Raw genomic sequence first — 26,580 nt, 5'->3', positions numbered from 1 at the left:
CAGTCTTATTATAGTTAATACAGCACATTTCATGGGTTATTCAGACTGCAAAATTTTAAGCAACTGTAAAGCTATTTTTAACTGTGTGTCTTTATCATCCATTTATCACCACAGCAGATAAGCTCTTAGGAAGCCTATTCCAAACTGCTAAATCTTTCCCATATTCCAAACAGATGATAATGTACTGACATTGATAGCAAACCCCAGAAATATGTGGTGCAGAAGTTTAATGGAGAAGTGCCAAGTTGTGGCTGCTGGTCTGCACGGAGCTTACCAGAATACAAATGTGCCCTTTAACCAGCCTAGGTGCCAAACAGCAAGGCCATGTTGGCACAGGGACCATAAAGCCAACGCCGTCTGTGCAGCTTTCTGAAAGGGTGACTTCTCAAGCTCCCAGCCCTAGGAAGACATTGGAATTTTATAAGGTGACAGAAATTAGGAATGCTTGTAAAAGGCTACAGATTTTGGAGGGGTTGAAACAATTCCGTAATTGGGATCCCTTTCTAAAATAAAGAAAGGGGAAAAAAAAAAAAAAAAAGAAACGATAAAAAGAAAAAAAAAAAAAGTCACATTCCTGGAAGAGTTTCTGCCCTTTTAAAGGAAAAACCACTATGCTTGTAATATTCATAAACATCGTTGTATTATGAGGAGAGACTGTCACCCTGCTATTTGGAAAATCTGAGTCAAAAACAAACTACATCCAAGTCTAGGACGGTCAACGTAGTTATGCTGATATGCTCTGCCAAAGGACTGATTATTAAATGCTATTATGACCCTGAATTTCAACCACTAACTGAAAAATAGTCACAGCAGCAGCATGGTGGGTTACTGAAGTTAGCTCTGAAACTCAAAGGAGAGGTGACTCTCATCGCAGCAGCACTGCATTCCTACTCCCTCCAGAACAAGAACAGGGAGAGGACTGGAGTAAGGGGCTTTTCCTTTGGTTTTTCACAGAATCACAGAATTATCAAGGTTGGAAAAGACCTAGAAGATCTTCCCAGCTAAATCATATCCTTCAACACAACATCCAAATGTTTCTTGTACACTCCCATGATCAGCGACTCCACCACCTCCCTGGGCAGTGCATTCCAGTGCCTCACCACCCTTTCCAAGAAGTAATACTTCCTAATGTCCAGCCTGAATCTCCCCTGCCGCAGCTTGAAACCATTGCCTCTAGTTCTATCACTGTCTACACGAGAGAAGAGGCCAACCCCCAGCTCACTACAACCTCCCTTCAGGAAGTTATAGAGAGCAATAAGGTCTCCCCTGAGCCTCCTCTTCTCCAGGCTGAACAATCCCAGCTCCCTCAGCCGATCCTCATAAGGCCTGTGCTCCAGATCAGGCCTGTGCTTTCAGATCAAGTCTCAGCCTACTTCTCAACAAACTAACCATTTAGTGGCTTCACCTCAAAATTACCAAGGAAAATAATGGATCAAATGCTCTTTATCAACATAAACATATCATTTGGACTAGATAATAATGTATTGAGCTCTTTGTGATATCAAGAAACTTCTTGAAAATGTCATGAGGCTGCAAGCACTTTGTGCAAGGATATTTCCTAACTCTTATTCCTGGCAAAGACATAGATCTGTGTTAGAAACCTGACTCACTGTTGCTAGCAGCTTTGATGGAGGTACCGAATATTCCATACTATGTGCTAAATAATTCTTGGGAGCAAGAAATCTTTAACAGAGTTTAATTTTATTCCAGTTTCAACACAGCAGAGAGTGGAACCAGGAAGAAATGTGTTAATTTGACTGATTGTGATTTGGACTGTCTCAGTAGTCAGGCTGCGTATTTCCGACAGACTGCCGCAAGGGTGGCATTAGTACTTCAGCAATCATAAACAAGAGTTTTGTTTACCAGCAGAGCCTTACATCAAACACAGTTAACTGCAAAGGGAAAAGCACGTGCAGCTCAGATTTATGAAAAACAAAATTAGCAGTCAGGTTCATGAAGCTAAATGCCAGTGCTTTCTAATGCCAGTGCTTTGTGTGTGCCCCGGTGGCGCAGTGGTTAAGGACGCCACTTTGCAACACCGGAGGCCCTGGGTTCAAATTCCCCTGTGGCGCAAGTGGTAGAAGTGCCGCTCTGCTACACAGAGGCTCAAATCCTGGGGGTTGGACTCGATGATCTCTAAGGTCCCTTCCAACCCGCACTATGATACTATGATAAATAAAGCATTTCTTATATATATATATACTTCATTAAAAATTACACTGAAGATTTCCCAGAATAAAAGAGCTGAGTCAAAATCCAGCCTTTGCAAAACATTTCCCTGCACACTGCGATCCTTCGCTGCCCACTAAAGGGCAGCAGGAGCTCTAAGAGCTCTGTGTTTGTAACAAATTGTCTCCAGTGAAGGTACCAACAGATGGGTTCTGGACAGTCAGCCAGGAACGGCTGTTCTAACAGGACTCAAAGCTGTCAGAGCCACACTCGAAAGCTCTGCAGTAATCTAGAGGCTGGATAAAGTTCTGAGCCATTCTAATGCACCCCTTTATTTAGTTGAATGGTCAGTGTCAGAAAAGTAAGCATGGACATTCACCTCCTCAATCTGCACTTGGACTACTGTGTCCCCCTTTGACAAAAGATTTTACATAGGCAGTGCCAAGCATTAATTATAGTAATTTGTTGTTAGCCTATTTTCCCAAGGGATAAAGGATCATGCATTGTCTGTTTGGTTGAACATCAGTCCTCCTTAATAACTTCTGAGCTTATGGGTAATTTTAAATAAAATTGAAAGAACTAAGAAACTTCACAGATGTTGCATTCTTAGAAAATCCATAAATACTGAATAAAGGAAAGGAAAAAATGCATTTATTCACTGAGGGGAAAAAGACAGAATTCAACCCTCAGTATAGCAGATGCCAAAGAAGACGTCATCTTTTACCTATAAAACAAAAGGAGCGTGGCTAAATATCTGAAGTGGTGATACAAATGAAATGAGAACTAACTCTGTAGAAAGACAGGCACCAACCTCTGTTCCATAACGAAACAACCTCCTTTCTTGTACTATTATGTGACAACAATGCTCTCAAACACTATCAAGTCATCAGATGACTCGATCAAACTTCCTTCTTAGAATCATAGGATGGCCTGGGTTTTAACCCCCCTGCTATGTGCAGGGTCACCAACCACCAGACCAGGCTGCCCAGAGCCACATCCAGCCTGGCTTTGAATGCCTCCATGGACGGGACATTCACAACCTCTTTAGGCAACCTGTTCCAGAGCATCACCACCCTTGGTGTCAAAAAAAATCCTCCTAATATCTAATAAATATAATCTTAGTTTAAAACCATTCCCCTTTGTCATATCACTGTCCACCCTCATTAGCTGTCATTCCCCCTCCTGTTCATAAGCTCCTTTAAAGTACTGGATGGCCACAATGAGGTCTCTCTGGAGCCTTCTCTTCTCCAAGCTAAACAAGCCCAGTTCCCTCAATCTTTCCTAATAGGAGAGGTGCTCCAGCCCTCTGATCATCTTAGTGGCCCTCCTCTGGACCTGTTCCAAGTGTTGTGTGTCTTTCTTGTGTCGGGGGCCTTCTGTAAGTTCCTTTGTATTGTAACCATTCTACCCCAAAAAAGCTCTATTAAATATAGATGCTTCACACAAGTGGATCTGACTGGCAATTCATTACTCATCTGCAATGAATCTGATCACAGCACACTCCTCTGGGTTTGTAACAGTTTAGCACAGTAGGACAGTGTAGTCAACACCATCACCCTTCTGTTCCATAGCAGTTTCTAAATGTGTTTCTCTCAGATCTTTCCTCAAGTATTAAAGATTCTTTAATTAAAGGATTATTATACCCAAATTAATTATTCTCTCGTTTCTTAAAAGGCATGGGCATTTTACATTAACATTTTGTGCTTTTCAAACTAAGCTATTTATTCAGCATGGTTCCCTGAGGATGGATTTATACTGACTGGTACCACAAGAATTCTCTGCAACACTTATAATGCTCCGTCTGAGCATTATACATTTCCATTTATTGTGCTATGGATGTTACTAGAAATCCCCATTCTTGGTTTGACGTTTGTTTTATTTATTAGCTACAAGCATTTGTTGAGTGGTTATGACGCTGTGAACAGAGTGCAAAGCCAACATCTTTACCAGAGTAAAAAGGACAGCATGAATCACACAACCAAGTTAATATTTAAAGAACAACAATTTAATTTGGTATGTAACGTTTTCCTAGGAGGATCTTTATTTTCAATGCTATACATGTGAAAGTAAGAATGAGCAAGTGGTTTGCTATCTACATGTATAAAAATATAAACATCCTATCAAACATCCGCAGTCACCCTTCATGATACGCATCACTGAAAACCTTAAATTCTAATTAAAAGAACGACTGAGTTTAACAGCTCTTGTATTTATCTCCAAATACATCTATAATGAACAGCTGCAAACCACGTACGGGGCTCTAGCAGTGTGCCTTTAGATGTTGTCCTTCTGTAGAATAACGGGTTAAAGGAGCCATCGCATCCATCCATTCTCTGAGTGCTCACCAGAGGAGAGCATCCAAACTCAGGGACTTGGCCTGGGGCATTTTACCTTTGGAAAATGTAACTGAAATTAACCTTTAAGAAATAGAGTCTTCTGCAGCAAGTCATCAAATGACTATTGAATATGTGGCACCGTCATTTCAAACCAAGATTTTAATGAGATATCTGTAAATGAACAGCCTCACTCTCTAATACTAATCACACTTAAAAGAGTTTTTAGCACAAACACAAAGATTATTTGTTTTAAATGATCCATTTATATTTTTACTATATCAACTTTTACTTAAAATTCTGAGAGTTCCTGGATCATCTGCCATCAAATGGGTCAGCACTCACTGATCAAACTACAGGCAATCTTTGTTAGAGATGCATTCAACCACCTGGAAGTTAAGGTATGATTCACATTCAAGCAAATATGTAATCGATTTCAGTTCTACACTAATGCTGATATTCATACTCTGTTTTCTTCCATAGAAACAGGTATAAGAAACCAATAGAACATCGCCATATTATGTACACAGCGTAATATGTAAATGCTCAGCTAGATATGAAGGTCTGTAGCACTAAAGTGATTAAAAAACTAAATGATTCGTGTAAAATGTTTACATACTGTATATATATATACATACTAAATCACCAGTTCAATTCTAAACCGTCCCTATCCATAGCTTCTATGATGGATTTTGTAAGCTACCAGATTCTTAAAAAAAGAAAGCTACCTAGAGCGAATCCAAACACTTTACTGGAATCTTATACAAAATCTTAAAAAACATACTTCAGAGTTACTGAACGGAAACTAGAAAAAGACAGTCAATATTCTTGAGAATGACATTGTAAAGACCTAGTAGCTGTGATCAAGCTCCTTTCACTTGTGGTATAAATGTTATGCACAAAGAAATTGTCTCAGAGTAAGGCATAGGACAAACAGGTTTCATTCTGTCTTCAGGTGTATTGGCCTCTCACTCTATCTTATTGCTCATCTAACAAGACATGGACATTGCTCTCCACTTAAAAATACTCTGTTATACATCTATCTACAGCTGGACAATATCCAGAGCTTTCGCATGCGCATCATCACTTTAGTCACACTGATAAACAATCTTGCCAATTAACAAACTCATGGCTGTGCAAGTTATTTTCAGTTTTACGCAACTGCAGATGTACTCAGTGAATGACCAAGTGATGCGCATGGAGACCGAGTGCTGGAACTCAGTAACTAAGTGGCTATAGCTCTTTTCAAAGGAACTAAAGCTTTAAAAAATAAAACCCTACTATGAAATTCTTTGGTTAGACATAAGTGCTAGCAGTATTTCTAAATTTGGGGTTAGAAAGATCAACTTGATTCAGTAGTTTCAAAACATGCAACTTCAGGCTTTACATGTTGAATTCTTCCAACAATTAGGATACATTTACGGTATTTTTCCATCACCATCTGAACAGACAACACAGGTTTCAAAATCAGGTTTTAAAGTGCTTTTGTACTCAAACCTTCAGGAATTTATTGGAAAGAACTGCTTGACCTTCCCAATTGTACAAGCCACTCAGACTGTAGGCTGCAAAGCAAGCTATGGCCATCTTATCCAAGAGACAAACAGACAGCATGAACACAACACAGCTTTACTTCCTGATGGGGTAATTTCCCCTGAAATACACTGGCATCGCCCAAGCTTTCATAAGGATGGGGCTTAATCCTTTCTAAGAATGAGCTGTGTTGCAGGAGAGGTTTTTGACTCTCAGCAGTCACTTCCCAGGTAATACTGACATGAAAAACAAGAGACTGTTTCTTAAAAATGTTGCTTCAGCATCAGTTCTGTTGGCTTCAAAATTTTACACCACTAAAATGACCAAACTCAAAGTAATAAGCAAGGTACTCTTGATTACACTTAAAAAAAAAAAAATAAAAAAATCCATCTGCTTCCATTCAACATACATACACAATTTCACCCTGACAGGAAGCAGGCCCCACCTTCACTATGGCAGCCCCGCTGTTATCCCACCCCTGCCATTTGGAGGACGCTAAGGAAATATGCACTGAATATTCTATGCATATTGTAGACTTCAAAAGAATCATAAGGACTTCATGCCACCCATGAAAGTTACAATGTACACAGCATTTTAAGCTTCCAAAGGACTGTCCCTTGATTCCACAGACACCACAGTTCAGTGGTTGGTTATCCCAAGAACGGCGCTCCACTGCAGCCTCACGCTCCTGCTGCTCAGGCCTCGGCCCAGCTCCACAGCCTGGGAAGTTCAGAGGCTGAGAGAGGGGTATGGGCATGGATGGATCTGGTCACAAAGACGCCCACTTCCTGCAAAATTATTCATCTCTAAAAGTTAAGTACCAAGCTGCAATGCCAGCGCCACAGGCAGCCATCACTGCCACACGGTTGTCCTTCAAAGGCTGGCATCGCCTTCAAGGGAGGGGCCACAAAACGGACTGCCAGAACCTGCCCGAAGAGGTAAAGCCTCAGTCTGAGTATGGGGACGGGAAAGAACACCTACTAGTTCAACATAAATCAACCAGAAAAAGAGTTCTTTGTCCCCTACGCCCCAACCTGACGGCACTGTGCGGAGAAGCAGGAGCTGGGCAAGCGACACCTTCCTAGCTCGGGTGTTTATCCACACCCGTGACCTGTTCCCTCCCCGCTCCCAACACAGCTACCGGGGGGCCTGACGGGGGACGGGGCAGCCGGGCCGCGCCACGGCAGCCAAAACGGGCTGCGGCACGACGGCTCCCGCCCCCGGGGCCCTCCGGGGCTGCGCGCTGCGGTGAGGTGAGGCGGTGGGCGGCAGGGGAGCCCCGCGGGTGCGAGGGCCACGCAGCCCCTCGCTGCCGGGCGGGGCTCAGTCCCGGCAGAAGACGTACTCGGTGTAGCTGGTCCAGATCTTGTCGTCGGCGGGGCCGCCCTGCTCGGGGCCGAAGGCGCAGGTGCCGGTGGAGGAGCAGGCGGCCATGCGGAAGCCGGCCTCGGAGAGGCGGTCGAAGGCTTGCTCGAGGAAGTTGAACTTGAGGTAGTAGCGGGCGGTGTAGCGCTCCGGGGGGCGGTCGGGATCGCGGCTCTCGTTCAGCGTTTCCCCGAACACCTCCTTGGCCAGCGCGGTCTTGCCGCACACGGTGATGCGCGCCACCCGCCGGAACTTGGCGTCGGCCTGCGCCTCCCGCCCGATGGTGTAGGAGCCGCGGTAGCCGATGGTGATATAGCCCGAGCGCCGCCCGCCCGCCCCGTCCAGCGACTGCGAGGGCGTCAGCAGCGGTCCGCCCGAGGGGCTGCGGCTGGCGGTGGGCGACGGCGCGGACGCCGCCGCGGCGCCTCCTTCCGCGGGCTCTGCCTCCAGGCAGCCGAGCAGCGGCGGTTCGTCGGCGCACAGCGAGCCGTCGCGGTGCAGCACGGCGGGGCGGGCGGCTGTGGTGGTGGCCCGAGCCTGCGCCAGGCGGCGCGCCAGGTCGGGCAGCTGGAAGTACTCGGCCTCGCGCTGCAGACGGCTGCGCTCGGGGAAGTGCTCGGGCAGCACCAGCTGCAGGTCCCGCAGGTAGTCCAGGATATAGCGGAACAGGAAGCCGTCACGGTCGAGGAAGAAGCGGCCCTTGCTGTCCCGGGGCAGTTCGCTGGGCTGCTGCTGCGAGAACATGCGCCAGAGCAGCGAGTCCCGCACCGAGACCACGGTGCAGCGCCGCGTCACGTACACCTGCCCGCCCACGTTCAGCTCCACGATCTCGGGGAAGGCCGACCAACCGCCCGCCGCCGCCGCCGCCCCGCTCCCCGCCGCTGGCGACACGCCGCCGCCGTTGGGCAGCCCGCGGGCGCTGTCCGCCAGGGCCATGCCGAGGGATCCCGCCGCGGGCGGGGAGCCGCCGCCTCCCTCCCTCCTCCTCTTGCTGCTGCCGCCGGCAGGTGCCGCGGGGCCGCTGCCCGCCGAAGCCCCCGCCCCGTCGGTGCGTGGAGCCGGACGGCCGCGCTACGGACCGACCGTCTCCGTCGGGCTGCGAGCGGAGCGCCCCGGCGGCGGCGGGGCCGTGTTTATGTACGCGTCCGCAGCCGGCGGGAGGCGGGGGAGGCCGGCGGGAGGCAGAGCCGAGCGCGCGGGGAGGGGACGGCGGCGGCTCGGCACTGACGCAGGGTCCCCGGCCCCCGCCCCGTCCTGCCCTGCCCTGCCTCTCCCCGAGGCCGGGGCCGTGCGCTGCGGAGACGGCGAGAGGGACGTTCCGCTCTTTCCGCCCTCCGCCGCTGTTCGCGAGGAGCGTAGCGCCGGGAGCGGCAGTACGGGGACCCCGCAGTGGCACCCGTGTGTGTGTCGGGGGTACGGGTGTCACCGGGTGCCCTTACGGCTGAGGTTTGATTTGGAGTTGTTGGGCACGTTAGGAAATACGAGCATCTATTTAAAATGTAGCGGCACAGAGCGTTTAAATTATGTTTCAGGGTTGTGCTTGAATTTCATCTGTCTCTTTACGAGCGACAGCACCGAGCTGCCCCTGTGGTGTACTGGGTTTTTCTCCTTGACGCGTCCACGAGTGCCCACATGCCCGAGAGTAGCTGGAAGGACAGGAGGGAGCGCTTGCCAAGGAGCCTTATCTGGTCTGTTCTGCTACAAGCACCAAATCCGCTGAACAAGAAATCAGATGGTGCAGAGCCAGGGGTTAAAAGTACTTCGAGAATGGAGAAATGGAGGAGGAAGGAAAGGCAAGCTAGTTCTCAAAAAGCGAGGTAAGTTTGCTACAGAGAAGAGGAAGAAGATAGGGAGTTGAGAAATAAAGAGTTTTGCAGAGGGAACAGATGACAAGAACAGGGAGGTGAGGCAAAGGATGGGGTGAGCTTGAGTCACTCAGAAGCCACAAGAGTTCAGTTGGAAAGGACTAAGGATAAAGCAACAGAGAACACTGCATTTTCCAAATGGAAAAAACAGGCTGCCAGCACTCAGACCACCGTGTGGTCACTGCGTGTTTTCATTTGTGGGAGCAAAATGGCACAGTAGGTTAATCTGATATTTTGCTGACGTGCTGAAACTAATGACTTGGTTCATTCTTCCTTTTAAATGTCTTTGAGAGAGGAGTAGGACTGGGGCTAAAACTGTAGTCTAGGAAGATCTGGAGAAGTACAAGAAGCTCGAAAGAGTTTGGTTTCCTATCCATTTGAATACACAAGTTTATCACTGTAGACGAAAATGAAAACAATGTCATTTATCCACTAGCACAGAGGGAATCTTTGTTTAGTCTTATGCTATTTCAGAGTCAACTCACCAAACTAAAACACATGAAAATATCACATTGTGGTTTGCTGGTAGCAGCTTCATGGGGTTACTTGTGCCTCAGTTCCATAATGGGGTGTTTCCCTCCAGCATCACCCTGCTCCTGGCCATCCTTAGCAGGAAGCTGCTTTGGGAGCCTCCCACAGATGCATATTTTAAACTCAGCTTCCCTCGTGTGGGCTCTACTGAGAGCACTGTGATCAGCCTGTGCACCCAGGAGATGAGATCATGTAATGCTCGTGAGAGTAATTATTCACTGCACAATTTGCAGTGGAAGATTCAGTATGTGCCAGCAGCGCGTCTTGCAGATGCTTCTGTGCAAAAAAAAATAGGATGTTTAATTCATCTGTTAATTAAGAAAGCTGAACATAGAATCATAGGAACAGGGAATGGCTTGGGTTGGATGGAACCTCAAAGCCCATCCAGTTCCAACCCCTGGCTGTGGGCACAGTTGCCACCCACCAGGTAAGTCTGCCCAGGGCTCCCAGCCTGCCCTGGTTGTCTCTGAGACAGCCATCATTCTCTGGGCTGAAGGATGAACCCAAAATAGCAGTTTTGAAGCAACTGCTCAGAACTGTTATCTTCTCTGGGCATCTCCTGTGGCTTTATGCAAGCGAGGATGCTTTGCCTGGTTGCAAAACTGTGGTTATTGTAACATGTAACAGTTGCTTCTTTTCTAATTTCACCAAATTTTAGGATAGCTTTTCTCCATTTCCCATCTCTTTATACTTGGCTATATTTATCTCCAGTGAGGAGAACTGGACTTCATCCAGGGGTATTAAAATGGATGAGTATATCAACTATTTTCATGTGCGTGTCAGTCACTAGGTTGCATAATGCAGCCATAACCACCGTGTTTTATTCTCATTTTGTGTGGGAGACTCAGTGAGGCACTGGTACATGTAACGTTTAGGCGTGTCACAGAGCAACATGGCAGACATACAACCCCAGTAAAGGGAGCTTGTGAGATCCAGTGGACAAAACAAGCTTTTTGTTGGGAAATGTGAATTTCTTTCACTCTGTGGTATCATGATAATTCTGAGAATGAGTTGCTTCAGATAAGGCACTTGCAGCGTTTGCTGTTAGCTGTTGACTGGGACTAGCTGTGCTTTGGATGCGTGCTGTCCTACTGGTGGGATTCATCAGCTTTTCTTCTTTTGGCATTTTTGAATTTAGACTGTGTTGTTGTTCTTTTTCGGTGGGTGCTTTTGTTGTGTCAGTGCTTAAAAGACGGTTTCCATCACGGCTGCCAGCGGCACCAGACTGGGAGGAAGAACGAGCCTGGATTTTGCAGTGTGGGTACGACAGCCGCAGCGTTAATCTGGTTCAGATGCTCTCGAGCCGGAAGGGTTCCTTCTCAAACCGTAGAGGAAGGGCAGCACCTAGCGGGAGTGAACCATATTGCAGTTACCAAATGAAAAGGGCTCTAAGTGTTACTTACAAGACCCAAATACCTGATAAATAGAATCACAGAACCGTTTGAGCTGGAAGGGGCCTTTATAAACCGTAGTTCAGTTCCCCTGCAATGAATAGGGATATCTGCAGCTGCGGCATTCTTCCTGCGACACTTTACAAAGCAAGAAGACATTTTATCCCTCTTCTGAACTAGAAGTAGTGGTTTGCAGTTATGTCTAATAGAACACGATTGAGTTGTTTTAGAGTTTATTGCTAAATTCAGAAAAATATTTAGCCTCCTGTATAAAAATAACAGAAGGACTACCGATTTGAACCTGTGGTTCAGCCATGCTCATTTAGAATCATAGAATCATAGAATTACCCAGGTTGGAAAAGACCTTGAAGATCATCAAGTCCAACCGCAGCCTAACCAGTACCCTAACTCTAAAAACCCTACACTAAATCATATCCCTGAGCACCACATCCAAACGGCTCTTAAACACATCCAGGGATGGTGATTCAACCACCTCCCTGGGGAGCCTATTCCAGTACCTAACTACCCTTTCTGTAAAGAAGTTCTTCCTAATATCCGACCTAAACTTGCCCTGGCGCAACTTGAAGCCATTTCCCCTCATCCTGTCACTTGTCACTAGTGAGAAGAGACCTGCCCCACTCTCACTGTAAGAACCTTTCAGATACTTTCAGGTATTTTAGCCTCAAGATGCAAGAAAAAGAATACATTAGTTAGCTGCAACTGCATGTTCTAAGAAGTCCATCTCCTATGAAAATGTTCGAGTGTGAATGACATTGAAGGAAGAATGAGAATAACTCAGGTTGAAAGAGACCTCAGGAGATGTTAAGTGTCAAAACACTCAGCTCCTGCCAGAGGGATATAGGACAGTTATGTCATTTTATAATGTGTAGCAGTGTGATATTTTACATGCACAGCATGCGCAAGTTTTCTCCTGTGCCAAATTACTCACGGTCTCTGTGGAGCAGTTCTAAGTCAGTGTTCTTTCTGTGAGACTTGGCTCTCAGAAATTAATTTTCGATATCTCTGTGAAATATTTCATTCACATGTACAAGCCTTCCCTTGACAATTTTACTTTCTGTGAATACATAGCATTCTGACCCAGATCCTACCACAGTACTGACTGGAAGACAGTCAGACATGAGTGGAAGCTACATCAGCCATCAGCGTGGATCACCAGCCTCACACTCTGTCCTAGAATCTGATGGCATGGGGATTCAATAGAAGAGTTTCTTCTAATAGGGAAAATGTAACTCATTATGTTTTTTTTTTTTTTTAACATGACTAATTAGGATATCAAAAACAACCTCTACACCCACTTACTACGAGCCTGCCTTCCTGTAGGGTCTGTCAGGCTTCAGAATAGCTTTTAGTGAGAAAAAGCACTTGCAGCAAGTGGTAAATGTAAGAGAGCAGGGTGCTGGCAGTCATCCTCATTACTGAAGGCCCCAGGGTAGGAACTGAAGTCAGGAGTCAAGACTCAGACAAGGTTGGGAGTGCTTCACACCCAGAAGGCAAATCTCGGAGGAAGCTATAATCAAAAGACAGTAGTGTTGGTTTGCAAAGGAGCCAGTTAAGAACTGACCCTAAGTCTGTTCCTCTGGGAAGCTGATCACAAGGGCAGTGTCATTCCTGGGCATGAAATCCAAGAGAAAATACTTATGAAGAAACTTTTCAAAATTCAGAGGTTTGGCTTAAATCCCTTTCTTATCTATAAAACTGTTTTAACAGAGGAATTCAAAATGTGTTCTTGAAAGATAAGTAATTAGTAATAAAGATAGCAATGATAGTGTGTTTCAGACTTACCTGATCCCTTTGGCTGTGGTTATTGGTGTGTTTTTTTGGTAATCTAACTTTTCAAAATGGTACTTGTGGTCAGTGCACAATAAGGAATTCATCTGCTTTGGCTTTTTGCCACTATGTACCAAATGTAAACTGGAACAGTTCACTTGAACAGACTCAGGAAATAAACATTTCTCTTTGTTCTCTATGCATCTTTTCCTGTTGAAATTGATGTAAAATTCCTATTATATTTAATGGAAGAAGTGCTGGTACCTCACTTGGGTGCTTACAGCATCCATTAGAAAAGGAGGGGAAGAAAGCACCTAGGTAGGAGCCCACAGCAGGCACTCTGTATGTTGGTGACTGACAAATGCACATGCTATTTTTTGCTCTACCTAAGCTTATGTCTTCGAATGCGGAACTGAGTGCGTTGGTGTCACACCCTGCTAGTTTCACAGCCCATGTAAACTAGTGAGCAATACTAAACTGGCAAGGAGGGAATGGCGTGACAAAGCTTATTTAGCATGCTAATGTTCATTCAGGGTGTCTGCCCTGAAAGATGCTTTGAATGTGGCAGAGGTGGGCACAGCTTTTTCCTGGGCTCTGTGATTAAGCATCTGTCCACCAGACTTCATCTCCTCTGACACAGACTGAAATGAAATTAATGAAGTCTCATTAGAGACTTGGTGTTCACCTTCCTACCTGGAAGATGAAAGTCAGAATTTAAATACATTTAAAAAAAAAAACAAAACCTTTATTGTTAAGATGCCCAGACTGGTTTCTGCCTCTTAGGCCTCAGAATACTGCATGGTATGCAGCTACAAAAGGTTTTCACTGTTCCATGTGTCCTGGAAAATAGCCATTCACTGAGGATCTCACTGCTCTCTATAACTTCCTGAAAGGAGGTTGTAGTAAGCTGTGGATCAACCTCTTCTCTTGTGTTATTAGTGATAGGACCAGAGGGAATGCTTTCAAGCTACGGCAGGGGAGATTCAAGCTGGACATGAGGAAGTATTACTTCTCAGAAAGGGTGGTCAGGCACTGGAATGGACTGCCCAGGGAGGTGGTAGAGTCACCGACGCTGGGGGATTCAAGGAACGACTGGATGTTGTGTTGAGGGACATGGTTTAGTGGGAGCTATTGGGAATAGGTGAACAGTTGGACTGGATGATCTTTTAGGTCTTTTCCAACCTTGGTGATTCTATGATTCTATGAAGTATGCATCACTTACGGCCATAACCAGTGTTCACGTCAGTGGGAACATCTGTGAGTGAAGACTCAGCAGACTCTCTTAGCTCCTTCAGGCAGTGTGTCTCAGTTGTGTGGCTGTGCCAGGAGGAGCTGATGCTTGCTCACAACCTCTCTGACTCACATGTAAACTAATGTAGTGAGAACGTCTCACTCACTTGAGAAGGAAGGTGGTTTGCTGCCTAACTGCTGAACGTCTCTTCCTAGCAAGTAAATTAGCAGGTCAGCATCGCTAGAACTATAGCTGAGCTTGCCAGAATATTCCATTCATGAAGTGCCAGCTCTCATCCTCAGCAGCATTTCCAAGCTTCCTCTACCACTTGTGCTCCCAACTCCTTATGCACTGCAGAACCCAACCTGATTTTCAGTTTAGACTGAGTTTTGTTTATTGAAGCTGAGCTAGAAGATTGGAATCAACTTCATCAGGCACAGCTAATTGTTTCCCAGCTTCCTAATGCCCCGTGCTAATGAGGTGTTACTGCACAAAGTAAGGAAAAGCAGCTGTTTCTAACCTGTAAATTAAAGCTTCAGTTCATTTAGAAGTAAGACTGACAAAGCTGCCTTCCTTCTGAGGGAACTTTATGTATTTTGCTTTGTAGTTGGAGACACTAAATTGGGATTCATTTAGTGTGTCTAGGAAATTCTGAACGTGCTTTCCTGTTCCAAGTTTACATGGAAGAATCACCACTCTGTAGGGATTTCTTGTAAGATATTATCTATCTACAATATCTGTGATTTTCAGTCATGTTAGTAAGTTTAACTAACACCATATTGCTAAAAAATAACATATTGACAGAGCAAGTGTCAGATGGTTAGGGTATTTCAGAAATATATGGAATGACAAATCAGTGTTCAGATTTAATGAAGTTTTAAATGAGCAAGTATCTAAATTCTCAAACAAATTACATCCACTTAATTCCAACAGTCTGCAGACTCTGTAAGCCCTTGAAGAATACAGGTATTTGATTTTTAAGAAGCTTTCCTCTCTCTCTGTTGTTGAATCATGGAATATCCTGAGTTGGAAGAGACTCAAAAAGACAATCAAGTCCTGCTCCAGTATCTGACTTATCAGATTATCCTGTTTTATCAAATAAAAAACATCCAACATCATTCATTGCTGACATGTCCATTAGAGGGACGTCCTGGACGCTGATAAGACCTGGACAACACCACACAAAGTTTACAAAGGTAAACTTTATGGTAATGTACCACATCTTGACTTCAAGTCAAAATATTTTTCCCTGAATGGCTTTGCCATGAATATCAACAGGAAAGGAATACAAGGATACTGAGATTACAATGCAGCATAAATTTTATTGAATCTAAAGAAGGAATCAAAGCAGTGCATAGTTTAAAGCTGCTATAAAGGCAGCTGGTAAACAGATTGGCAATCAGCTGGCAAACTTTGCCACAATAGGATGCATGTCTTCCTCCCTCATTTGGTGAGAGGAAGAAGTAGGGCCCTCTCAGCTTGCTTCAGGGTGAACCCATGGCACAGAACAGCACGAGACAGCAAAGACTTGTGATGATGAGAAGAAAGCAGGAGAAGATGACGTTTGCTGGCTGTGTTTCCAGACAGCACAAGCTGGCACCCTGGCTTCCCTCTCTGTTTTGCAGGAGGGCAGGAGGGTGCTCAGCCTATCTGGAAACCTTGGCCAGCAGCTACATCCTCAGTCTGGTGCCTGGCTTCGAGCATCACTGGGATGTGCTCAGAGGATGTCCACCTCGGCTTTAGCAGGGCAGGCACCTCCTGCCAGAGAACCGGCCACCCAGGCCAGAGAGGCCAAAGCCCCCAGAAGAGATGGGCACTCCCTCCTGGCTCAGGATGCTGCCAACAGCAGCAGAGGTGCTGGATCCCACAGCAGTGTTCTGGGGGAAGGAGCTGAGGATGGGACCGGGCAGGGTCACCACCACAGGAGAGGGCTGGATCACCACACGGGAGTCCTGGCACTGCCGCACGCAGGGCTCATTGCAGCTGTTGGCCAGCGGGGTCGGGCCACAGGGACGGCACAGATCGTAGCAGGACATGGCTGTGGGATGGAGGTGTACCTAGGAGAAAGGGCAGACAAAGCATATGCAGTGTGAGCAGCAGCCTGGTGGCCTCCTCACCAAGAGAGGAGGTATGGGGCTGGGAAACAGGGAGATGCACCTGCAGTGACAGCCCAAGGCCTTCTCCTACCTCCCCCGACTCTGGCAAGCAGAACAGAGCTGCTGGGAGCACCACCAAGGAGTAAGACTCACACCAAGTTTGGAACACAGTCAGAGACTCAGTGGAGGTCAGAAGAGAAAGAGGAGAAGCAAAGAAAGAGGACAGTGAGGAGAAGACCACTGCAGCTTACCTTGTTCACCAAGGAGGAGAAGGCAGGAGAAGTGGATGAGGGATCGTGGTGTTAGACAGGCTTTTATATTGCTCAGAACTGCCCATAGGTCCAGAGGCACCCTTTGTACATACATTATATGTAACAACAAGCTCATTTTGCATGCAAATCACCACAATTAAAGAAATCGGTGTCTTTTTTTTTTTTTTTTTCCTGTTCCCTGTAATGCTTCTTTTTCATTTCTGTGTTTAGGACATGCTTGGTCTACCACTGAGTCTCCTTTCAAGTGACAGGATTAGAGGCCAAAACATTTCCTGGAGACATGACACGTCAGTATGAGCAGATGATGCAGCCAATGATGAGCACTGTGTAACCTTGGGAGGGAACAGCAGCCTCCTGCCCTCTGGGGCCTTGCTTCAATACTTGTATTTATGGTTGGGACAGGTCTCCTCCTAACCCTGAAGCTTCACCTGTACTTCCACATGGGAGGGATGGTATCATCAATCATACTCCTAGTGCTATAACAAAATTTTAGGTTATAGAATGACTTAGTTTGGAAGGCACCTTTAAAGATCATCTAGTCTAACCCCCTGCCAAGAGCTGGGACATATTGCAGCAGATCTGGTTATTCATAAGCCATCTAACCTTACTTTGAACATTCCCAATGCTGGGGCATCCACAACTTCTCTGCACAACCTGTTCTAGTGTCTAGTAAAATCTTCTTCAGACCCCTTTTGCATACCTGCAATCTGTTTGCAAAATAAAGATCGCTCTGACTTTTGAATACAAATCTGGGGACTCAGGTAGTAAAACTCAGAAATTGCCTTTCCTGTATCTGCTGCGAGACATCTGCAGAAATATATGCCATAAAGTTTTTCTAGCTTGAAAAGGGTTACAGCCATGCAAAGGGACCTGTTTGTTTTCACCTTTTAATTTTTCATGTGTGTTGCTTATATGTGCCTTTTGCCAAACTGCCATCCTGAAATAATTGAATGCTCTCATGGTTATTGTTTATGTTTTTTAATACAAAATCTTGATTGTGTGAGAACCAATTCCCTTAAATAAAATCTTTCCAAATAAAATAGTACAAGTATATATATATATTAATCTCTGTGAAGTTAAATCACATAGAAAGAGTCTGGGAATGTAGAATGGATCTCAGTGAAGGGGAAGTTTATCTGAGAGGCTGAAGATAAGCATAAATCCTGCAGTCAAAGTGACAAAGAAGCTTCCAGAATAAGAAAAGATCTCTTTGTAAGTCAAAACATTCTGTGACTGGCAGTCCAAAAAGTAAAAAGAAAGCATGTAAATTGCCAAGCATAAAGCTTGTTATGGGGGGAAAGGAGAAAGGAAAAAAATGAAACATAGCTAAGAAAAAGCAAAATAAATACAGAGGGGATGAATAGCATTTCTTTCTAGATTTCATGAGCCCTGGACTGCATATTGTCAGTGTTTTAGAGTTATAGTAGTTATGCAGCCTTTTCTTTAATACTGTGTATAGGTTATAAATGTGGTTGTTCAGACCTAATATATATTGGAATGACTTTAAAGGGTAAAATATTCACCAATAACCTGTGCATGAGATCTCTCTTCTTGATCTCTCCGTCTTTGTCCTCATGTCAAGGCTGATGTGGCTGTCCCCTCAACTTGTAATTAAAAAAAGGTGATGTTTGGGTCACTGCCTTTTGACAACAGTAGAATTACTAATAAGTTATGTTTTGTTTACTTTTTCCACATGTTTTACCTTCTTGTTTTTACTGTACTGGTGCATTTTTTTCCATCAGCCAAAGCAAATATATTTCTTTTGTATTTTATTTTTTTTCACTATGCAATGGGGAAAAAAATGTTTCAGAAGCCACAGGAGGTGCTTACATACAGCCCTAAGTAATCTGTAAGTACAAGAGGGCAGATTATGGACATTGCTAAATTAAGTATGCATCACACATCCAAAAGAGGGGTCAGGGCTGGAGGAGCAGAGGATTGGAGTGAGAATGGTCTTGTGTTTGCTATGCAAAGGAAAAATACCAGTAACTGCATTTAGGCATAGTAACCATAACTCATAGGAGCTCTTAAGAAGTGAACTGGATACATTCAAGTGATACCTTTAGTGTACAGGTTGGGAAGTTTCAAGGCAATCTTATATATACCTTCTATAGGGATGGATATGCTATAAAATTGATTGCATGGCCTCAGCCTTTGTTGTTGTTTTTTTCTGCTTACCAGAATTCTTTCCTTTAGCACAACTCCCCTTTTTCTATCCGCTGACCATCATACATCTGAGAATCATGTCTGACTGCCAAAACACTCTCCCGTTCCACTCCCATTCTATCAGCTGCACTCGGTGCTATAAGCTAAACTGTTTGAATTTGTACCAAGAGAGGGAGGGAGCACATCACCAGGCACTCAGGTCTGCTGGCATTTCTCTAACATTCTGAAGAGTTTCCAAGCTTAAAAAAAAGAATTATAGAAGGCAGTGGTAGTGCAGGGCTCAGGTTCATGCACTTGAGTGGCTTACGATCTAGGACCCTATCAGGGACAGATGAATGGGCTCACAGAGAAGCATTAGCACACAATTGAGTAGATAAGCTGTAGGCAGCTTGACTTGCCAAGCAAGGATGATCCTGATTCAAAGCACTGGAAGACAAAGTATGAACAGGCTGTAATGCCACACTGCGTGTCAAGTGTTCTGACTAATGAGAAAAGCTCTTTCTTTAGAATCTAGCACAAAGAAGAGCTGTTCTAAAATTCAGAAAGAAAATGTTTCCTGGTGGAATCTACATACAAACATAAACATGAAAGTTGATATTTTGACCCCTCAGGGGTCAACTCAGGGGCAAAATTTCCTGAGGTTTCAGCCAGGATTTGCTCCTCAGGAATCCTAGACCATGGAGATAAGAGTCTGAGGAATGGAAAGCTTCCTTAGGGTTCAGGAAGAGGTGGTTAGATTGCATCTAGCCAAAATCAACACGCAAATTCATGGGCCTCAGTGAGATGCACCCATAAGTGCCGAGGGAGCTGGCAGAGTGGATTGCTGAACAACTCTCTTTCAACTTTAAAAGGTCTTGGTGAATGGGAGAGGTGCTTGAAGACTGAAGGGTAGCATAGGAAATTCCATAAGAACATGTGGAAAAACTACTTTATGGTAAAGGTTACAGAGCACTGGAACAGGCTGCCCACAGGTTGCCCAGAGAGGTCGTAGAGTCTCCTTCTATTGTGCAGCCTACTGTAGGGCATCTGCTATGCGGGGTTGGACTCAATGATCACTTAAGATCCCTTCCAGTAGTTGCAGTTATGTGATTCTGTGATTTCTCCCACAGTGTGTGACCACATGCATTCTATGTATTTATTTATTTCATCGAAGCATTTCTGAGGTGAAGGTGTGAAAAGTCAGTTTTCTCAAACAGTACGTTGGCTTTCCTTCAGATTGTACTTGTGCGTCGTTGTCAGAGAAAATCACAATCACTTTTGTGCTTCCTGAAAACTTTCCCAACTAACTTGTTAAAACACAAACTCCAGTGAAATTATCTAATAGCATCTCATCTAAACCTCCAGTTCATAAAACCCCTGCACAGTGTCTTCAGCACTGATTTTAGAGGGATCACTTAACTGCCCTTCACTGGTCCTATCTGTAGTGACCAGGTTAATATTGATGACCTGTATCCCTTGCTAGCCTCATCTGCCATCTCGTTAGTCACTATTAGTTTGTGAAATATTAACTGTGTGAGCACATTTCTAATATTCATCAAGGTCAAGTAAGATTCCAGCTATTATCAGTCTGCCATTGCCCATAATATCTTTAATTAAGGACAGCATTGTTAACGTAAAGCCTTAATCTGGTGAGATGCTGATTGCCTGCATTTTCACTAAATTGCTAATGAAACTCTGAAGGAACCAGCCAAAGATAACAGCATCAAAGGATGTGATTAAGCTGTGAAACAAGTGGCAAGATGGCTTGTTTATTTTTTTGAAACTGTGACAGCACATTAATTACAGCTTATTTTATTCCCGTCTGTTTTGCAAAGTTGACAGTTGCCTTTATTTCCTTTTAATTATTAAATTTCACTTTTTAATTAATTTGCAGTAAATGCGCCATCGTGGTAAATGCCAACTTTAACTGCCCATAGTGCCCTGATGGAAGCGAGACCCGTGCCCTGGGGAGCAGCAGGTGGCAGTGCTGTCTCTGATCGCAGCTTTCGGCTCTGTATTGCCGCAGCTGAAGGAAGCCATTTCGTGAGCCGTGCGTTCTTCAAGCAGAGGCGCTTTTGTTTACGGGCGGTGGTGGGAAATTACCCTCCTGATTCTGAATAGCATCATTCTCTGAGTGAAATAACTCCCAGTCTTATTTATAGTGTTTGCTCCAGCATATGTAGCAAGGAGTGTGACTCTTGATTACTTGTGTTTGTAACCCAAGATTTATCTATCTGATGAACTGTGTATACTTACTGATGCTGTTGGCAGCGCTTGCTGAGAGAAGAAATCACCATCTGTTTCTAGAGCTTAAAAAAAATGTTACCGCTGTTATGCAAGTAAAAACTTGTTCTTGAAATTGTTCCAGAATCACTTGGTTAATTAGCAGTCACCTTTATTCCAACTCTTTTCTCAGCAGTCTGTACAGCAGCAGTCTTGTGGATAAGAATCACAGAATTACAGAATCACAGAATCACAGAATTATCAAGGTTGGAAAAGACCTAGAAGATCATCCAGTCCAACCATACTTCCCAGCTAAACCATATCCCTCAACACAACATCCAGACGTTTCTTGGACACTCCCATGGTCGGTGACTCCACCACCTCCCTGGGCAGTGCATTCCAATGCCTGACTACCCTTTCCAAGAAGTAATACTTCCTAATACTTGTGTGCCCCGGTGGCGCAAGTGGTAGGAATGCCGCCTTGCAACATCAAGGCCCAGGGTTCGAATCCCCCCTGTGGTGCAAGTGGTAGAAGTGCCGCTCAGCAGCACAGAGGCTCGAATCCCAGGAGTTGGACTCGATGATCTCTAAGGTCCCTTCCAACCCGCACGAGACTAGTACTATTACTATGACTAATGTCCAGCCTGAATCTCCCCTGGTGCAGCTTAAAACCATTCCCTCTAGTTCTATCACTAAGAACAAACAGTGTGAATCCAGTAACGCCTCACCAAGTGACTAGAAGGCTGCCAGGAAGGCAGCAGTCAGGATGCTTGCCTTGCCTTGCCTTCTCCAGCTCCACAAGCTCCGCACGCAGCCTGTGCCTTTGAGGCCAAGTGGCAGTGGCTACCTCATATCCACTCTACTTACATCTTGAGGGCCAGTTGTCTTGCAGAGAGAGCTAACAGAAGTGCTTCAATGCAGCACCAAAGCAACAGGAAAATTAAGCAGTGTAAATAAGAGTGGGGTCAAATCCAGAGCTTCCCCCCCATCTTCCCTTTTCTATTTTGCTACAAGCAAAGTGTGAAATGGAGGAGGAAGGGAGCAGGGATATGATGACAGCAGCTACCTTTGCTTGTTCTAGAACTTATCCAGATTATTGCAAACACGTGGTGAAAAGGAGTGACAGTACCAATCTATGATGATTGTGATGAGGTTCATCAATCAAGCAGTTATTGTTTTTTTTCTTTTTTTCTTTTTCTGTTTTTGTTTTGTTTTGTTTTGTTTTTCCTGTTTTTTTGAGCTGTATTTTGAATAACCAAGACAAATGCAAATGCAGTAAAAACAAGAAGTGTCTGAGTAGCCTGGGTTGTAACTCTGTTATCCTGAGGGGCCTTGCATAAAGGTTGAAGTGGGCCTCTGGAGTTCAAGGGAAATAAGACAGAAAGCTGATCTAAAAACTGGGAGAAAAAGTGAAATATTTGTGTGTTTGAAAGGGTGAGATATGAGTCACTGAGGTCAGCTGTTCCAAGACCAGATAAACCTAGATACCTACACAGACACCAAAGCATTTCTATAATCTTTATTATTTAAATACACATTTGGTTTTGTCTTTAGTTTGGACTCCTTAAGTGAGACATCTGTGTTCCTGATGGGTATTATATTTGACACTGAGTCACCAAAATAAAGAAAATCCCTGACATTAAACTCTGAGAAGGCAAAACTGTAAACAAGAAACACTTGGCATTTACCTGTAAGATTGATTTTGAAATTTATTCATGTAATTAAGGGTGTCTGGTGAGCTGCATTTTTCAGAAGAGGTTTGGATGTGAAGTGGTATTTTGGTAAATCAGCAGAGGAAGTTGTTCCTCTGGTAAGGGAAGGCAGAAGTGCAGAAAGGAAACCGAAAGCTATAGTGTCAACATCAAGACAGAGGGTAGAGTGCTGGTACGTGGTCCTGCTTTGGGCGCACAAAAAGGATGGAATGCATCCAGCAATGAGGATAAAGAAAGTATCAGCATCAGCACAGATCAGTGTTAATTGAATGACAAGAAATTAATTAACTCCCTCCACATCCCTCTGCACATAGGCATAGAGGAGTTGCAGGCCCCTGCTCAGGGTTTTCTGTTAGCATTTTGTTCATTCCTACTCCGTGTATCAGGTTTCCTCATCCTTCCCATAGAATTAGCCATACGCCTTTTGTCAGTCAGGCAGTCACAGCCATGTATCAGTGCTGAATCAGGATCACAGTGGGTTTAAAACTGTAACTGACAGCAGAATCTCAGAGCAAAAAGAAGCCTGAAGCACAACAGGGAGAAACATGAGGGTCCCCCATCAGGTGGAGGAGCTGATTATTCTGTTCTCACACACAAACAGAAAGAAGATGTTAATGTTAAGGGGCAGAATGAGGGCCAAGGGAAAAAATAACTGGTGGTACATGTCACAAGAGGTTGTCAGCACAGCCTTCTGCCGACTTAGTTCACAGAGGCAGTGAAGTCTTTTGAAGTTTCCTTTCCCTCCTCTAATCAGTCCCATTAGAACAAGTAGATCTGAGCTTCAAAGGTAGTGGGGCTTGTCAGAGAAGAAAGCTGCCCGCTCCACAAACTGAGGATGGCAGCTTTGTGTCCCAGGGTGGGATCTCCCACATGAGGCCGTGGCATCGGCATGGTGGGCATGATTATACAGCAAGTGCTGCGCTCAGATCTCTTTGAAGGGCTTACACGCACTCCCTAATTATTGATCTTCTCCACTTGACAGGACTTTCAAAGAGTTGAAAAGGTGCTCAGTAGAGCATACTTCTTAGCTTGATCCCTCACCTGTAAAGTCTAGATGAATCCACAGACCTGTTGCATGTGAACTGTTTTCTCTAGATCTTTAGCTGAATATTAAAGTAATGGGAATATTTTCATATGAAAAGCCTTTGCAATTTTGTTATTGTTGTTAGATTCTTCCTGCAAACCTTTTCCCAGAACATCAGTGCTTTAAGGATATAGGTGAGATATGATGTTTAGTTTGTTCACCTCACTAGATAGCATGATTAATTATGGCACTTATTGACTCTGAGGAAACAGAAGTTCAGGTGAATTTCAGTATTTTTGCAAAGCCAATTCATTAACTTTGCAACGCGTCATTTCTAAAAATTTACAAAAAGAAAAAAAAGCCTGAAAAAAGCCTAAATATAGAATGTTTCTTTGCTTCATTTTTAACACCAGTTTTATACTTTCTTAATTTGAATATATCACATCTATCCATTTCACTTTTTTTCTGATATATTAATGAATTTGTTTATCTCAGTGTATGACTTTCCCAGGTCATGACCCTACTTTCAGTATTTGCAACTGAATTTCCATCCTGCTTGAGCAACTATTTGTGAGTGTTGCAATCCCTTTGCAGTCACAATCATTAGCTTGAGAATCATCTCTTAAATATGACTTACTCTCATGGCCTTATTTTCATGGAGCATTTAGAGACTAGCTATGCTAATCCAGGAGGACTTTCAGAATACAAAGCACATCATGAACAGTGTCTGTAGACATTATGCTCACAGATGTGCCTCTAGTCTTCAAGAAAATATTAGTCAAATACCAGTGGTAGAATCAAAGAAAATCCCAAGTTGGAAGGGACCTGTGAGGATCATTGAGTCCAGTTCCTGGCTCCACCCAAAAATAAGATTGAGATCATTGTCCAGATGCTTCTTGATTTCTGACAGCTCAGTGCTTTGACACTGTCCTGGGAAGCCTGTTCCTGACCACCCTCAAAGAAGAACTTTTTCCCAACATCCAACCTGATATCAGGTTGGAAGTTGACCCTGTTCTTGTTAAAGCCATTATTTCAAGTAGTATCAAGTTCAATTTAGAGGTCAGTTTAGGCAGGATGGGTGAACTCTATAAATCTTGAAGTCAGAAAAATGAAAGGATAGAATGAATCTCAACAGGTCAACTTCCAACCCACCTCTTCACCAAGGCATGACAAGAAACCTTGGACTAATTCTGGCAGACATCAGCATAGTTGACTACAATAAAGGGAATTCAACACTATTCTTATGTTTGCTATTTTAATGTTTGAGTACCTGATACGCTTCTTGTTCTAAAACTTTTTTTTTCTATTTTTTTTTTTTTCCCCACAACAAACGAGAATTCATCAGGAAGGTTAAGAAGACTTGTGGTTGCTCATATGCTCCTCTTCTTGGTTTTCCATGCCTTATTTGGGAGTGTCATTTCTGCGACTTTGCCTACATGTATAATAATTGTGTTTACAGGATAAATGGATAAAAACAAGTGTGTCATCCTGTGCCATGCTTTTTCAGTTTAAGGAAGGTCTTTCTGATCTCCACCCTCCCCTATGTAGTCACTGCTCGTGTGGCTTTTTCATCATGTTTAATTTTAACTTAGGACATTCCAGCAGAAGCTCAGTCAAGTATTGCTCTAGCTGGAGAGCATCATTTCCTGTAAGAGCCCTTGCCATGTGCATACACAGAGCTACACTGAGAACAGATACGTGACTGATTCACATTTAGCCTTCAAGGTAACATAAACTCTGGGAGTTTAAGGCTTCATGCATGTTTTCCTTTGGCAATCTGTAGGAATGAGATGTTAAGATTTTCAGTATTATGTCTTTTAGATATTTGTAAATAATTTATACTTCCCAGGATGGGTTCACTCTTGATTCATATTCATACAGTTCTCTCAACACTGTCCAGAGTCTTGAAGAATGTTTTACTTTTAAAGCTGTCACTACCTGAAATCATGCAGTCAATTGAGAAGGCTTTACTGTAATAGTTTATCTTATCATTATAAAAGTGAAGCAAATGTGAAGCCTGAGGATAAAGAAACAGTAAAGTTAAAACAGTAAGAATCCCAAGTATATTCTTCTTATGTTTTTTAATCTCTTTGCTTGAAACTGTTTTGAGGTTGGAGTCTGTGCTAGGGGTGTCTGTGGATGAAACCCACAGCAAAAAAGGCTGCACCCCTAGTGATTCCTTCCTGACTGTGTAGCTGATCTCATGTGCAGAATGCTTAACCTGTGAGATACTCTGTCCTGTTCAGCCAGATTCTGTCTGGGATGAGCCAGCTTGCTTCAGTCCTGCAGGAGAAACCCAGTGTCCTTCAGCCCACGTTCTTGCACTCTTCCTTGGCAGAGCACTGGTGCCTTGCTGTTGCAGTGCTAATAGAGCAGGCTGCAAAGCAGTCTTTTCATCTCTGTGGTATCCTTTTCTGGCAGCTTAAGGCGGGGACAACCTGCGGCCCACAGATCTGCTTTAATGAACACGACGGAGCAGCTTGCTGCAGGGAGATCAGCTGTTTCAACAAGTCATACTGGGTAAAAACCTTGTGCTACCCAGATGAAATCAACACTACCGGAGCAGCCAGCTGGAAGAGGCATAGTGAAGAAGCTCATAAATGCCTGTTCTGAAGGGAAGAACTGTTGATCTTTCCTGTCCTTCCTATGTAGTCTGTTATGAGAAGCCTCTCAGAGTACAAAAGCAGCAGAGATGTGTGGGCAGGATCTGGGTTCACTGCCCATCAGACTCAGAGATTGTGTGGATGAATACAGTGAAATTTTGAAGCCTATCTTTCCAAGTCTTCAATGATTTCATGAGAGCTGGACATATCTTTGGCACAGTGCAGAAGCAGGTTTTCCAATTCTACTTCCTTCCTTCCTGTACCTTCTTTTTCTCAAATGTCCTAGAAACTTCACACCTCAT

At 44.2% G+C, this 26,580-nt stretch overlaps 3 protein-coding genes across 3 annotated transcripts; 1 reads left to right on the top strand and 2 right to left on the bottom strand.

Annotated features, from left to right (window-relative positions):
• Positions 1–4,152: 4,152 nt before the first annotated feature.
• On the bottom strand, positions 4,153–8,333 carry KCTD12 (potassium channel tetramerization domain containing 12). Its single transcript, XM_015851627.3, has one exon. It carries the CDS (start codon positions 8,331–8,333, stop codon positions 7,356–7,358), a length of 978 nt encoding a protein of 325 aa, XP_015707113.2. The 3' UTR covers positions 4,153–7,355.
• LOC146762762 (uncharacterized) lies at positions 8,332–25,327 on the top strand. Its single transcript, XM_085537756.1, has 3 exons — positions 8,332–8,843; positions 8,930–9,214; positions 20,611–25,327. Exons 1-3 carry the CDS (start codon positions 8,332–8,334, stop codon positions 20,651–20,653), a joined length of 840 nt encoding a protein of 279 aa, XP_085393882.1. The 3' UTR covers positions 20,654–25,327.
• LOC107308051 (feather keratin 2-like) lies at positions 15,940–16,569 on the bottom strand. The gene is made up of 2 exons (XM_015851624.3): positions 16,551–16,569; positions 15,940–16,260 (listed from the first exon to the last, which is right to left on the bottom strand). Exon 2 carries the CDS (start codon positions 16,237–16,239, stop codon positions 15,943–15,945), a length of 297 nt encoding a protein of 98 aa, XP_015707110.2. The 5' UTR covers positions 16,240–16,260; positions 16,551–16,569; the 3' UTR covers positions 15,940–15,942.
• Positions 25,328–26,580: the final 1,253 nt, after the last annotated feature.

The sequence above is a fragment of the Coturnix japonica genome, chromosome 1, assembly GCF_054131305.1.
Source record: "Coturnix japonica strain WE chromosome 1, WE-NBRP24, whole genome shotgun sequence".
In the NCBI taxonomy this organism is placed as follows: Eukaryota; Metazoa; Chordata; class Aves; order Galliformes; family Phasianidae; genus Coturnix; species Coturnix japonica.
Note: the sequence above shows the minus strand (reverse complement) of the source record. Positions and strands in the feature narration are given on the sequence as shown.